At 37.0% G+C, this 16509-nt stretch overlaps 1 protein-coding gene across 1 annotated transcript in view; it reads right to left on the reverse strand.

Moving 5' to 3' along the window:
• Positions 1 to 677: 677 nt before the first annotated feature.
• LOC121314014 (deleted in azoospermia-like) overlaps positions 678 to 16509 on the reverse strand; it is a 29759-nt gene continuing 13927 nt past the window's right edge. The window contains exons 3-10 of the mRNA XM_041246776.1: positions 8479 to 8619; positions 8310 to 8401; positions 7707 to 7758; positions 7374 to 7440; positions 7141 to 7277; positions 3636 to 3716; positions 1836 to 1889; positions 678 to 722 (exon numbers count right to left, since the gene is read on the reverse strand). Of these exons, the coding sequence (XP_041102710.1) occupies positions 678 to 722; positions 1836 to 1889; positions 3636 to 3716; positions 7141 to 7277; positions 7374 to 7440; positions 7707 to 7758; positions 8310 to 8401; positions 8479 to 8619 (669 nt within the window). The remainder of the gene's footprint in view (positions 723 to 1835; positions 1890 to 3635; positions 3717 to 7140; positions 7278 to 7373; positions 7441 to 7706; positions 7759 to 8309; positions 8402 to 8478; positions 8620 to 16509) is intronic.

Genomic DNA, 16509 nt, shown 5'->3' on the forward strand with positions numbered 1-16509 from the left:
CTGGGGGGGGGTGGGGGGGGGGGGGGGGGGGGGGGGGGGGGGGGGGGGGGGGGGCGCATGTAAAATAAAATTGGACCTGATGCACCTGACAGGTGCTGAATAAATGGACCGCTAAGGGTTAATGATTATTTAAAAGGATTAGTTGTCCTCCATGAGTTTTAAAAAAAAAAAAAAAAAAAAAAAAACATTATATAGGCTACCACTACCGCACAGCTCCTGTCGCCTTGTCGAATCTATAGGGGAAGCAATTGAGTAAATGTGCTCCCATCAGCTAAACTTTTAAACTTTGATAAAGGCACTACTTGGATTGGCACTGTTTATTTTAGGCATAAATCAACTACATATTTATGCACTGGTTTGGTTATATACTAGGTTTTGTACACATTGAGTATCTAGGTACAACAATTATTGTAGTTAATATTCATGTTAGTGAAATCTGAAAGACTTTTACTGTTGACAGCAGTTTAGTTTATGAATTTATGTTGTTAACCACATTTATGTATATTTTATATGTGCTGCAATCCGTCCCCATTCCATCTGGGCTTTTTTGCTGATGAAGGGTTAAAAGCATCCACCGTAAGCATTAAAAGTTGAGCGAGTTATATTTTCTGATTAAAATTAATTATACCAATAGCTTAAATACATACCTTGGGAAAGATGCCCTTGTGTAGAGGAAATTATAATAGGGTCAGCACTGTCTGCACACCACAGTCGACAAAACTCTAGAAACAGAGCATCATGTTACAGGCATTAAACAATTATAATCGTAACCACCATGTTAGGCTACAGTTCTCTTCCCCTTAATATAATACGGGTTAAACTGTCCTACACTCCAAATGTGTCACTACAACAAAAACACAAATTGTACAGCTATGGCCAAAAGTTTTGCATTACTCTATAAAAATGATTGTTCCGCTGAGATTCTGCAAATCAACAGGTAACTTACACAGGAATACAGACAAAATCACTGTAAACAATTAAACAGAGTTGTATTGTCAGTCAGGTTATATATATCATTGGATAAAACAAATCTTCAATTAACTGTCTTCCCTATAGCATCTTGAGCTCCAAATGGGATTGTCCTTTAACATGCTGATGACTGCATCACTGAAAATATAGTGGTTGGGTGACAGAAAAGGCACTTTTCCATATAAAAAGCTTGTTTTCTGCATAGCAATTCACACTGTTGTTGTTTCAGATAAGTAGTTTGTATTGCATATCAAATATTAACGCGAATGACAAAGCTGCTCAATAAAACCTTTGCCTTTTACTGCACTGGCATTGCTTGTTTGTGTTTTATTATCACATTCTGTATCATATTTTTCATTTAACAATGGTGGCTCCGGCCAACTTTCTTTGCCTTCAGTAGAACAAATCAGCTGCCTCGTCGTTGCAGGGTGTTTTCTTTTTAACCAAGGTCCATTGTCCATGTCATGTTGTCCGTCTATTAATTATACAGAAAATCAACTCCCAAAGTCACTACTTGCTAAATAACATGAGGGTTTTCAACACCCCCCCCCCCCCCACAAATACAGTTCACTTTGCTCTTACTGCAATAGAGTCTTGACGGCTTCTACAAAAACAAACTTAAAAGATGGCCACTGAGAATCATACATTACAGTACGAGAGATTATTCTTGTGTCACTTTATTAAGGAACATGTTCAAAATTATGCATTTAAATTGGTTAAAAAATAGGGAGAGCGGGAAGAATAGAGTAGCTTCTCTTAATCTCTGCTGGATTTTCCCCATACTGAAATTTACAATTTGGAAAATGCGTGATTCCCGCCATCGTGTGCTGAAATTCAAGACCTGCACACCATACTGTATTTATTACCTGGTTTACCAATCTCGTCCTATGATCTCCTGCAGGCCACTGTGGGGCAGCATACTATATTTAAAAAAAACAAACAAAAAAAATATAACTACATCCACATATCTATCTTAGGGCTGTCAAGCAATTAAAAAAAAATCTCCATTAAATTTGATCTTCGTTAATCTCGGTTTTAATCGCATATTAAATTGAAACAATTACTACATCCATCTAATTTAAATTTCTTGTATTACCGATATTATCCTTAACTGTAAAATAAAATTGTTTAAAATGTATTTATTTATACATTTTATTTAACCAGGAAACGTTCCCATTGAGACTGTCCAATTTACTTGGGGCAATAAAGAAAATTACAGAACACAACCAACACAATAAAACATGCGGTTCAAGCTTGATCAGCAGCATACAGATCACAAAACAGAATACATTTTTAAATTTGACAGTGGGCTGAAATAAATGAGTTTTTTTTTTTGTTTTTTAAATAAAATTATAAATATGTAGCTACAGTAAGCATGTCTAGAAAATTAAGAACATAAGAAAGTTTACAAACAAGAGGAGGCCATTCGGTCCATCTTGCTCGTTTGGTTGTTAGTAGCTTATTGATCCCAGAATCTCATCAAGCAGCTTCTTGAAGGATCCCAGGGTATCAGCTTCAACAACATTACTGGGGAGCTGTTCCAGACCCTCACAATTCTGTGTAAAAAAGTGCCTCCTATTTTCTGTTTTGAAATCCCCTTCGCCCAATCTCCATTTGTAACTCCAGGTCCTGATTTCTTTTTTCAGGTCAAAAAAGTCACTTGGGTCGACATTGTCAATACCTTTTAGAATACTGAATGCTTGAAACCAGGTCGCTGCGTAGTCGTCTTTGTTCAAGACTGAATAGATTCAATTCTTTTAGCCTGTCTGCACATGACATGCCTTTTAAACCTGGAATAATTCTGGTCGCTCTTCTTTGCACTCCTTCTACAGCAGCAATATCCTTTTGGTAGAGAGGTGACCAGGACTGAACACAATATTCAAGATGAGGTACTACTAATGCATTGTAAAGCTTTAACATTACTTTCCTTGATTTAAATTCAACATTTTTCACAATATATCTGAGCATCTTGTTGGCCTTTTTTTTTTTTTTTTTTTTTTTTTTTTAATAGCTTCCCCACATTGTCTAGATGAATTGTCAAGACATTTGAGTCAACAAAAACTCCTAGGTCTTTTTCATAGATTCCTTCTTCAAATTTCAGTATCTCCCATATGGTATTTATAATGCAAATTTTTATTACCTGCATTCAGTACCTTACACTTGATTAATGTAATCACTTCACTTGATTTATATTATTAGTGTCAATAAGTAAATACACGACTCGTTTCACCTAAACCCTTTTTAGTAACTCAAGTCAGCCTTTAGAAATCACTTTGCAACCTAGTTCTTATTTCAGTGTGATACCGGAACTCACTTTAATAGTAGACAAGTAAGCATCTTTCTGTCCAATGAGCCACCAGAATGTTTAAAATAACTAATCCTTCCATTCACTTGTAGTGACTAACTATTTAAACAATAACTGCACTCAGACACTCAATCCAATGTTGCCGCACAACACTGAAGTACGGTCTGCCAAAAGGATCAAGACACAGCAATGACAGAAAACAGATCTTTGGCCCATTTCAAAATTCAACCCATCGTCAATCTCAAGATTTCTAAAGCAATGCCCCTCTGCTGCTGCTTCCCGATGACAGTGGGTTTGGATAGAAATCAAGAATTGTAAGTTATTGTACACTAAAACAAAAAATATGAAAAGACTACATTACCTGATATGCATAAGCATTCTGAGAATAGCCCATAGGCATCTCTGGCATCACAACTGCTGGGAAACCCGGGTAAGTATATGGCTTAAAAAAAAAAAAAAAAAAAAAATTCAGATGAGGTTTACTATGTAAATACTTAATCACCATCAGTATATGCAGTGGCTACTGAGTAATATCACAATGGCCTAGTATGTAAAAATCTAAAAAAAGTCCAGTTTGTCCATATTTTTTATTTTTCTATGTTTAAAACAGCTGATGCAAGACACATCAGACAAGCTCAATTTTAGACCTAAATAAGGCCCCAAATCTTTAGTTTTATATCCTACTCCTTGAAATGACCATAAAAAGTACCCAATGATGTAAATTCACCACTTACTATTAGGCTAAAGCCCAATTTAAATGTCAAGCTGTTGAAAAACAAATTCAAATGTAGTTTGTATCTGAAAACTAGGTGAGTTTAGATGTTTTATTTATAGCTACTTTACACTGTCTATGCAAGGTGAACATTTCACAGCATATTTTTCTATGCAAAGTCAAGAACATTTAAGCCCATAGTGCCACCTGCTGACAATACAGAGCTACTAAAATACCTGCCAAGAGCTTAGGTCAGTATCCTTTACGTGTTCAAATGTTACTGTTTTTATAGCTTTTTAAATATAAATTCACAAAAACTGTTTTAAATGTCTAACCCGCTTAAGTGTATCGCCCATTTTTCATGAATATTTATACACCAAAACGGAGCATACACTTAAGCGGGTTCGTGATCTGCAACCCCAATTATTATAAAATATTGTTCTGGTAAGATGATGCACTAGGCTACAGTATTTACCGTTTCTTCCCTAGTGTCCTACCTTGCTTTTGTACAAAACAGTTTTTCATTATGGTAACAAATTACCATGCCTGCTTCCTTGGCTTGAGAGATCAGCTTATCAGCCAACTAGGGAACCTGCTGCACAATTAAATCATCCTCAAACTCCTAACGGTAAACATTGTAACCAAATCTATTATATCTGGGATAGATGCAGTTGCCAAAGATGATGCAAAAATTATAAATGTGTTACTGCTGACTCAAAACTACTTAGGCACCCTACGATGACAGGTGAAACACTGGTTTATTGAAGTTCACAAAGAAAGCTTGATTCAACACCCTTTTCACTTCAGTTTTTTGTTTAATTTACCTTTTTTGCTGTGTTACAGCCCTTCATTATAATTGTTTATTTTAGGTTTTATGGGCATTGTTAAGTGCCACAGCTTCAACACACTAAACTTTACTGCATTTTCAATTGTTTTTTTTCTAAATTGCTTGACTACAACTGTTCATTGTACGCTAAATTTATGCACAACAGTACTTGCACACGTTTGGTAACCATCAAAACGATTGCATTAAAGATAGGTTACAGTATTCTGTTGGTGTTAACACAGCACCACCAGGCATTTGTATTCAATCAGATTGTTACTGTCTTTTCTACATATACATACTGACATGTTTTTAGAGGGAGAAGCAGCATTTTGTTTGGGTTACAGGCGCCACTTAAGTATGGAGCCCTGTGAAGCTTCACTCAGTTCGGGCCAAGAACTATTTTACTTAAAAGAAAACACAGAACCATCCGTTTATAACTTTATTTAAAATGTACAGTAAATGGTAAACAATAGAGATGCTTTCACAAAATACCCCTCTAAAAAATTTAATGGAAATAATTGTTGCTTAAAAAATAGTTAGTTGTACACTATGTACCACATTCATACAATATTACACTTAAATGGGGTACATTTAATGATGAAACACTGATAATTGTTTTCGATTTTGTAAGTTATTATACTTAAATTTTTAAATTGCACCAATTTTTTAAAACTTTCTTTTAAGTTGCATTGACGCTGTGTAGAAATAAAGCTTTCAAACATTTCCTTTAAAAATGTACCGAGTGATAAAGTAACAAACCTAGAAAGTCTCCAAACTATTTAAAGTCGGCCTGATACAGGCCCATAAACCTTAATACCGAGAACAGTTTTTCTTTTCTATTAGATAAACAGTGAACACCACACAGTCTGCTGTAAACAAAAACGCATGTCATCAACCTAAATAACCACCTGCCGGCAGTTTAGACCAGAGACGGACAAACAGGTGCCTCCATTTACCCATATTCTCAAAAGCTTCTGCTAAAGAATGTCCTTAGCAGGTTTCATCACAATTGGACTTATACGGACAATTCCCTGCCAAGCATCCTCAATGGGGGTTAATGAATTACATTATATTGAAATACACTACACTTTGGTATACACATTTAACCCTTCGCGTTCCTACATCAGACCAGGTCCAACATTACAATTTTCCCTTTCCAGTCCAATGTCGGACCCTGCCTCACATCAGAAATACATCAAGCACAAGTCTCTAGTCGTTTTTTCTCCGGAAAAAGCAGAGAAAACCTTTCAATGGACGAGTGAGACGAAAAGGAGCCGACAGATGCTTCCCCCCCCCCCCCCCCCCCCCCCCCCCCCAAAAAAAAAAAAAAATGTGTGCGGACCTGTGCAATACACATCATAGCCCCTGCACCACAGAGAAACATGGACAGTAACAAAGATGACAGCTGCTTCTGCATCCAGTGCACTATGAATATCAATCATTTGCAGAGCTTTGAGATGTTATAGTAATAAAATAATGACTTGGATCACATTATTGAGGAGTTTGGTGATAAATGAGGATTTATCAGTATGCACAACTATGAAGAGATATGTGAAAAACACAGCAAACAAGGGGTGGGGCTTGGCTGGAGATGCAGTACTGAGCGTTCTTTTGCTGTGCAGTGCCTTTTAAACCTGTTTTACTCTGAAAAAAAATATTTTAAAACAGCACGTGTAAAATAAACCATCTAGTGGTATACTGGGTGAGGCCTTTTTCTGGGTCAGTGTTTTTTTTTCATGATTTTAATTCAAAGAACAGTGAATTGCATTTACAATGTACAGACATAAGTTTTACCTGAGTCTTCCTGTTAAGTGCTCCCCCAGTGTACCACGATGCATGACACTGTTCAGGGCAAGACACACAAGGACACATGTGAACTGTTTTTACGTTGAGAAATTACTTAAAAATCAGTTTTAACCTCATCTTTAAATAGCTTTTTGTGATGTCCTTTTTTAAAATCATGCATGTTTGTGCTTTTGGTGCGAACACTTGGTGTACATTTAAGTGCAGGCATCACTTCAAGGTCCTAGTAATAGAAATAAAAAAAACTATTTTGCATTATTTATAAATACAATGTATAATAAATTTATTACATGGGACAGAATAGGTTAAGGGGCATTTAAGCTTACTAAACAGACGCACCACAGATCTGTCTACTGATCTCATTACATTTCCCCCTATTTTATTGTACATAGGCCAATTTTGACAGTACCTTAAGCAAATGTTTTAACCCAATTGTAAAGTATAAACTTTAATCTGTACACTAGCAAAAAGACCAAAGTACTTACACTTCACTGTACCTTAAATTACACAGTGCATTGCAATTACCTGGACATACTGGTTTCCTGGGCTCATAACAGGAAAAGGCTGCATAACATTTTCCATCATCTGGTTGTTACACACACAATACACCTGTTGTGAAGGAGCCTGCATCCACTGTTCAGGTCCAAGACTCTGACTGGAACCTACCCAACAACAAAACATGTTTGATGACTTGCTGGCAGCAGGGGGAGGGGGGGGGGGGGCAGTTACAGCCATAGTGACTATATACAGAAACTTACATGGCATTCTTTCTTTCATTATTGCTGGTCCAAGTTTCAACTTTCTGCCTTTAAAACTGATCTGTTGCTAAGAAAAAAAAAGTGTTAATTTATAAACTCATAAAACACCAAATACTCGTTTCATATATGATATACAGCTATATTCTATCATTCTCCCATCGGATATGGTGAGTACTGGTTTCAGATTAGTCAGTTCTGACAAAGCTCTACATTGCTACTTTTCACTCTTTAGGCTAGTTTCACAGACTCTGATTATGGACTAGTCAATGTTAATTTAGGTTTTCCAAGATTAGAGCTATAATATTTCAACTTACAGAAACCTGCAGTACCTACATCAACAATAGTTTGAATATCCACATCCTCCTCAAATGAGACAAACCCATACCTAAGGGAAGAAAACATCTGACTCAGTTAGTAAGTTGTGAGTGAGCCAATGCTGACTGATTTGGGAATGCAAAGACTCTGGTTTCCGTAACCACACACAAGCATTCTTTTCCATGAAACATTGCTTTGAAGTAGACATTAGTGCTGCGTAATATGAAGCCAAAAACTGAAATATAACAAAATGCCATAAAAATATTGTTTGTTGCAATCAAATGAGCATCACACTGAACACCGAGGCATCAGACAAAGCTACGTACTCATAATGTCACTAATCTGGATATTACCACCACAATGTATTTGTGCTGACAGTTTGATTATTGCTGTGGCTTGCTTCTAGGTACATCAATCACCACAGATCACTTAATGAAATTAAAAAGAATATCCCATGTTTTAAATTACAGTGACTACTGCAGTGGTCCTATCCGGGCCTACACTGATCAGGAACCTGACGAAGCATATCTAACAGCCTGTTTAAAACCAACTGCGTCTTAAATGACATGCCATTCCATAGCCTTCACAGAACTAAACACACTACCTAGGCTTGATACTCACCCTTTGCATATACCTCCTCTGTAAGTGATTATTTTAACTTCCTTCACTGACCCGTATCTTGCAAAGAAATCCCTGATTTCACGTTCATCCACCTAAAAAATGAAACAGATTAGGTCATCATATCAATACATTATAAATGTAAAAATACTCGGTTATTTTCTTTGCATACCTTCATATCAATTCCACCAACAAAAATTGTATTCGGTGTGACTTTTCCTTCTGGCAAAATGTATCCATTTGCCATTTTTGTTGATGGTGAAATTTGAGGTCCCTTCTCCCCAACATTATGACGCTGCAATTGTCTGACAGACTGTAAAAAGGAGAAAGAATTAGCAACATAAGTAAACTGCTAAAAAAATTTATATAATCTTCAAACTTTTTAGGTATAATAAACTGCCTATTTCAGCAACCTGCTTCATTCCAGTAGCTATTGTGTTTTGTTAATGTTATCCCAGAGTTACCCAAACACTGCATTTGTATTTATTATGCAATTATAATTTGTAATACATGAAATAGAACTCCCCCAGCATTTATGTGTTTGTGCTTATTTGGCACAACTTGCAAAAACTGCAATAAAGCAAACCAACTAATCTAAGATTTAGGAGACATTTAAAAAAAATAGTTAAAGCTCATTGTATGTGATTCATAAGTTCTGTCAATCAAATCAATCTGATTTGAAGAGACTCATTTACATGTAATTATGGTAATTTTGGGAATACATATGTATGAATAGGCATTATATTGTCCTGTACCAATACAAACGTACTTGGGCTATTGCTATTTTTTAATATTAGCATAATTAAATGTTTAATACATTCAAATTAGCTTGATTAATTCAGGAATTATAAACCTGTGATGAATAACGGAAATGCCGTCTTCTGATTGGTTGCTGTATAGCGCATTAATGACCAGGAAATTCTCTCAGAACGTTTACGCAACCATCACTGATAAAGTACATTAAGTTACCATCCGCCAAAAATAATATCTAGTATAACTGTTAGAACCACAATAAACCCATGAAATGGCTATAGGTCACAAAAACGAGTCTTTCTCATATATATATATATATAGACACACACACACACAGTACTGTGCAAAAGTTTTAGGCAGGTGTGAAAAAATGCTGTAAAGTAAGAATGCTTTCAAAAATAGACATGTTAATAGATTATATTTATCAATTAACTAAATGCAAAGTGAGTGAACAGAAGAAAAAATCTACATCAAATCAATATTTGGTGTGACCACCCTTTGCCAAAACAGCATCAATTCTTCTAGGTACACTTGCACAGTCAGGGATTTTGTTGGCATACAGTCAGGTGTATGATTAAACAATTATACCAAACAGGTGCTAATGATCATCAATTCAATATGTAGGTTGAAACACAATCATTAACTGAAACAGAAACAGCTGTGTAAGAGGAATAAAACTGGGTGAGGAACAGCCAAACTCAGCTAACAAGGTCATACGTCATACACATGGCAAGACTGAGCACAGCAACAAGACACAAGATAGTTATACTGCATCAGCAAGGTCTCTCCCAGGCAGAAATTTCAAGGCAGATGGGGGTTTCCAGATGTGCTCTCCAAGCTCTTTTGAAGAAGCACAAAGAAACTGGCAACATCGAGGACCGTAGACGCAGTGGTCGGCCAGAAACTTACTGCAGCAGATGAAAGACACATCATGCTTACTTCCCTTTGCAATCGGAAGATGTCCAGCAGTGCCATCAGCTCAGAATTGGCAGAAAACAGTGGCACCCTGGTACACCCATCTACTGTCTGGAGAAGTCTGGTCAGAAGTGGCCTTCATGGAAGACTTGCGGCCAAAAAGCCATACCTCCGACATGGAAACAAGGCCAGACTCAACTATGCACGAAAACACAGGAACTGGGGTGCAGAAAAATAGCAGCAGGTGCTCTGGACTGATGAGTCAAAATTTGAAATATTTGGCTGTAGCAGAAGGCAGTGTGTTCGCCGAAGGGCTGGAGAGCGGTACACGGATGGGTGTCTGCAGGCAACAGTGAATCATGGTGGAGGTTCCTTGCAAGTTTGGGGCTGCATTTCTGCAAATGGAGTTGGGGATTTGGTCAGAATTAATGGTCTCCTCAATGTTGAGAAGTACAGGCAGATACTTATCCATCATGCAATACCATCAGGGAGGCATCTGATTGGCCCCAAATTTATTCTGCAGCATGACAACGACCCCAAACATACAGCGAAAGGCATTAAGAAGTATCTTCAGCGTAAAGAAGAACAAGGAGTCCTGGAAGTGATGGTATGGCCCCCACAGAGCCCTGATCTCAACAGAGTCTGTCTGGGATTACATGAAGAGAAAGAAGCAACGGAGTAGTTCTCCAAGATGTTTGGGCCAACCTACATGCCGAGTTCCTTCAAAAACTGTGTGCAAGTGTACCTAGAAGAATTGATGCTGTTTTGAAGGCAAAGGGTGGTCACACCAAATATTGATTTGATGTAGATTTTTCTTCTGTTCACTCACTTTGCATTTAGTTAATTGATAAATAAACTCTATATATAAATATGTCTATTTTTGAAAGCTTTCTTACTTTACAGCATTTTTTCACACCTGCCTAAAACTTTTGCACAGTACTGTATATATATTAAAAAAAATAAATACTCCCTCCATCTCTATCCAACAAACTTCAAGTCTTAACTCCTGCTATTATCGATGTCCACCAGCCATCAATAGTTGAAAATCAGCAGCAAACCTTCCCAAACTACAAACCGAACCCCAAATGCTTTGCTCCATCATCAGAAATCACAGCCACGAACATACTAGCTACGTTTCAAACCTGCAATTCAACTTTGAAATAAATAAACTTATAAAAAATATAAAAAATAAATTTACACAATAACTCAAATTACTAATGTAATTCCTTTCTTTTAAGATTAATTTGTTTAATACTATTATAGAATCAGTTTGTTATATTTACTTTTTTTTAAACTAACTTCTTTTCATAAAAGCAGACGAAACACAAAAATCTTAAATGCTTTCCCCGTCTTAAATTAAAAACTAAACTATTCAGATTTTTTTAATGTTTGTTAAGAAAAAAGTTCCCTTTCCTGTTCACAAGCACCACATGACGAGCACAAGACAAAGAAAAAAATAAAAGGCTATAATCATGAACTCCAGGCAGGGCATTTGCTTTCCGTTAATGACCCGGCTGGCTTAAAGTCGTAAGGCTTACGACTCGAGCCTTCCCAGCCAGGCAATGCTCTGTCTGTCAGTGTGTGTGTGTGTGTGTTATATTATATATATATATATATATATATATATATATATATATATATATATATTATATATATATATATATATATATATAGATACAATATACACATTATACACACCACACACACACACACATACACTATATAAAATATATATATATATATATATATATATATATATATATATATATATATATTATATATATATATATATATATATATAATACAGACTAGATATATATATAGATAGAGAGAGAGAGAGAGAGAGAGAGAGAGAGAGAGAGAGAGAGAGAGAGAGAGAGAGAGAGAGAGAGAGCTAGCGCTATCTATCTATACAGCTCTGGAAAAAATTAAGACACCTCTGCAAAATTAGCAGTTTCTCTGGTTCTACTATTTATAGGTATATGTTTGGGTAAAATGAACATTTTTGTTTTATTCTATAAACTACTGACAAGACTTCTCCCAAATTCCAAATAAAAAATATTGTCATTTAGAGCATTTATTTGCAGAAAATGACAACTGGTCAAAACAACAAAAAAGATGCATTGTTGTCAGACCTCGAATAATGCAAAGAAAATAAGTTCATATTCATTTTTAAACAACACAGTACTAATGTTTTAACTTAGGAAGAGTTCAGAAATCAGTATTTGGTGGAATAACCCTGATTTTCAAGCATAGCTTTCATGCGTCTTGACATGCTCTCCACCAGTCTTTCACATTGATGTTGGGTGACTTTATGCCACTCCTGGCACAAAAATTCAAGCAGCTCAGCTTTGTTTGATGGCTTCTGACCATCCAACCATCCAGCAAGTTTTCTTCCAGGACAACCTGGTACTTGGCTTGATTCATGCGTCCTTCACAAAGACAAATCTGCCCGATTCCAGCCTTGCTTAAGCACCCCCAGGTGAGTCCAATTTTCAGCTTTGCCCAACATCTGGTCGTCTAATGGTTAGACGGAGACCTGGAGAGGCCTACAAGCCACAGTGTCTCGCACCCACTGTGAAATGTGGTGGAGGATCAGTGATGATCTGGGGGTGCTTCAGCAAGGCTGGAATCGGGAAGCTTTGGCATGAATCAAGCCAAGTACAAGGTTGTCCTGGAAGAAAACTTGCTTCCTTCTGCTCTGACAATGTTCCCCACCTCTGAGGATTGGTTTTTCCAGCAGGACAATGCTCCATGCCACACAGCCAGGTCAATCAAGGTGTGGATGGAGGACCACCAGATCAAGACCCTGTCATGGCCAGCCTACTCTCCAGACGTGAACCCCATTGAAAACCTCTGGAATGTGATCAAGAGGAAGATGGATGGTCAGAAGCCATCAAACAAAGCCGAGTGGCATAAAGTGGCATGACTGTGGCCAGGAGTGGCATAAAGTCACCCAACATCAATGTGAAAGACTGGTGGAGAGCATGCCAAGACGCATGAAAGCTATGCTTGAAAATCAGGGTTATTCCACCAAATACTGATTTCTGAACTCTTTCTACGTTAAAACATTAGTACTGTGTTGTTTAAAAATGAATATGAACTTATTTTCTTTGCATTATTCGAGGTCTGACAACAATGCATCTTTTTTGTTATTTTGACCAGTTGTCATTTTCTGCCAATGTTCTAAATGACAACATTTGTATTTGGAATCTGGGAGAAATGTTGTCAGTAGTTTATAGAATAAAACAAAAATGTTCATTTTACCCAAACACATACCTATAAATAGTAAAACCAGAGAAACTGATAATTTTGCAGTGGTCTCTTAATTTTTTCCAGAGCTGTGTGTGTGTGTGTGTGTGTGTATATATATATATATATATATATATATATATATATATATATATATATATACACACACACACACACACGCACGCCAACAGCCCATATAGGGTCGGGACAATCCTGATTTCATGTTAAATGTCCCGCGTCCCGATGCAGAAAGAAAGTCCCGAATAAATAAATATGTATTCTGCACGCTGCGGCTGACGCATCTAACTTACACAAAGGCAAGAACGCTTCACTATGTCTTTTTACTGTCATGATGGTCGTGTCCTGCTGGGACATGATAGTGTTTGTGTATAACAACACACACAGGCTAACAGCCACGTTTTAATACTGGATGTCCAAAGCGAAGAGCTCGTTTCATGCGCCATACTATGGTTTAGAAAACTTAACTTTTCCTATCAATTACGGTATGCCATCATTAACATGAGTTATGATTTTTTTTGTCAAGCCACACTACACAAGACTAAAACAGACCAAGTTTTGTGTGTAATATTTATATACATCGATAAAAATCATTCAAAGCAGCTCATCCCGGCACCGCTCCATTCTCTCAACAGAAGCGTCTCCGGAGGTTTGGCACTAGTAAACTAAGAAAAAAAAAACACAGTCCTAACTTAACGCTGAAATAACGAAAAAAAAAAAAAAAAAAAGCATCAAACTACTAACAGAAGCGCTGTATAAATCTAATATCCATGGCCCAACTGTAAATACTACTCGTTAGCATGACCTCGAAGGATGCAGAAGCGTTGTAGCCAACTGTTTTAAATTGTGATTTCTCTTATGTAATAAAATACAAAACGTACGAACGTTAAATCGCACCGATACTGCGACTTAAACGTTCCCTGTTTTCCATTTCCTTACTCACCACATTTCAGCACCGACTTTATTTGGTCTACGCGTAATCAATCAGTAAAGCAAAGCCAACACAACAGCGACACATCGCAGAAAAAAAGAAAAAAAACGTGTTCTAATACATACTGCGTGTCAACAACCGAAAATGCAGTAGTGTGTTGGTGACTAAATTCAACACAACGGCATTGTGTACAACATGCAAACAGAAGCCCTGCTAACTGTTAATCATTCCCGCTTCATTCCAAACCAATCAAGAGAAGACAACCAAGGCAGTCCAGTCTGACAACACTGTTACCGACACACCTTTAATACTAATTATTCTCTTACTTACCATTTTATAAAACTAAATTAAAACAATTAATTAAACTAATAAATGTGTTACACGCATAAAACTTATTTTCCGTACTGCTAACAAAACTCCCGCATCGACCTTTCACGACCGTTCGAGCTCCCGCAGCTTTCATTCCGCCCTAAATAAACTTGCACTCAATTTGGAATAATCCACATAATGAATATTGGGGGGTGATATCCATATATTTTTTATAAATAAAACCAAGTATTTTTAGTACATTTTGGGTATTGAGATCAGTTTGAAAACCTAAAACACATATAGTTAAAACTTAATCAATTATATGTATCATCAATGATTTGTATAATGTATTATTATTAAATTCATTGGATACTCCCCCGTGTTTTGAAAAAAATTGACTCGTCTTCTTATGTAATATGCTTTTTTTCACTGATTTTTAGAAAACAGTGCAGATCTTTAACTTGACCAACGTTTTTTTGCAATAAAGACCACTTTGCTACGAAAGAGACCCAGAATTACAAATATATCAACTACAAAATGTCAAATACATTTAAATTAGTACACTGTTAGGTAAATACAAAACGGTCAAATAAAATAGGTTGGTGCAAGGATCCACGTGTTAACACATGTGTTGCACTCATGAGCACGTGCTGGGTGTCACTTCAATGGACCAGAAGCGAACAGTGCTAAAATGATATAGTCATTTATTATTTAGCAGGGGCTTAGCGTACATTTCTAAAAATTGGTTAGGTGTCCTGCGACATGTGTGCCGTCAGCTTCTTTACACTGTAGGCCCGCCATGCAGCCACCTAAGAGCTACAGTGTCAGAGCAGGAGGCGCTCAGTCAGTCTGCAGGGGTTGCTGCTATGCAGTCGCGAAGGGAAGGCGCTCGTCAGTCTTCGGGGTTGACTGCTATGCAGTGACTGAGGACACCGACCCTCTGCCCTGCCCCCCCGCCCCCCCCCCCCCCCCCCCCCCCCCCCCCCTCCCGTGTGCTTGGACAATTGGGGGGGTGGACGAACCTCTTACACCCGACGGGAGACAGCCAATTGTGTGCTGCCCTCTGGGAACTCCCATCCATGGTGGGCAGTGGCATGGCCTGGACTTGAGCCGGTGACCCCCAGGCTATTGGGCGCACCACAACACTTTCATTTTTAATAGTTGCATAATCGACATGTTTTTATATTCTTATTTTTTTCTTTGCCTTTCTTAACATTACTGTGATCTCTATATACATGTAGCCTAGAATGCAGTTCCTGTTTCTTACCACCAGGGGGAGCTGGTTTAATTGAGACCCCATGGGGAAATGTCTTACTGTACTCTCTATTCTATTGTGACATCCCGCATCTCAGACGTCAATGTTTTTGTTTTCTGTTGTGAAAGTAAGCCATATGGAATTATCCCCCCTTTTACCTATGTTCAAATCTAACTTTAAAATTGCCATGCATTGTTGTTATCATTTGATATTAATTAATAAGTACCTGTTAAACCCACTTTGATTTATATTGGTTGTCAAACCATGTTATGTTATGATTTAAAAAAATAAATAAAATAAAATAAAATCTTTAAAAAAGAAATAAATACTTGTTTTGCGATGCAGTGATTTGTGTATGACGGTATTTTTGAGTTATGGTTATACAGGAATGGAGGCCATTTGTATTTTATTTTGGAAGATCTATTTTACATACATTTTAGTTTTTATTTCTGTTGCATAAATAATATTTTTGTTTTGTGTTGTGAAGACTGGATGACTGTCTGGATGTGACTGCACGAACAAAAGAAAGAAAAACAATAAAACTGTTTGATCATCCGCAAAATCAGATGGGTGAATTCTTTTTATTTTAAAACTAAATTAAGAAATAAGAAAATAACACAACGCAAAGTCACTAGCCTATAATAACTACTGTAGGGTCTGAATATTATTTTAAAGAGGTTTGCTGAAGATTGTATAGTACTCTCTTAATTTCTGTTGTTTTACTATTAACAGTTCAATGAAGAGCTAAGGTATGTATTTTACATTTTTCT

The sequence above is a fragment of the Polyodon spathula genome, chromosome 4, assembly GCF_017654505.1.
Source record: "Polyodon spathula isolate WHYD16114869_AA chromosome 4, ASM1765450v1, whole genome shotgun sequence".
In the NCBI taxonomy this organism is placed as follows: domain Eukaryota; kingdom Metazoa; phylum Chordata; class Actinopteri; order Acipenseriformes; family Polyodontidae; genus Polyodon; species Polyodon spathula.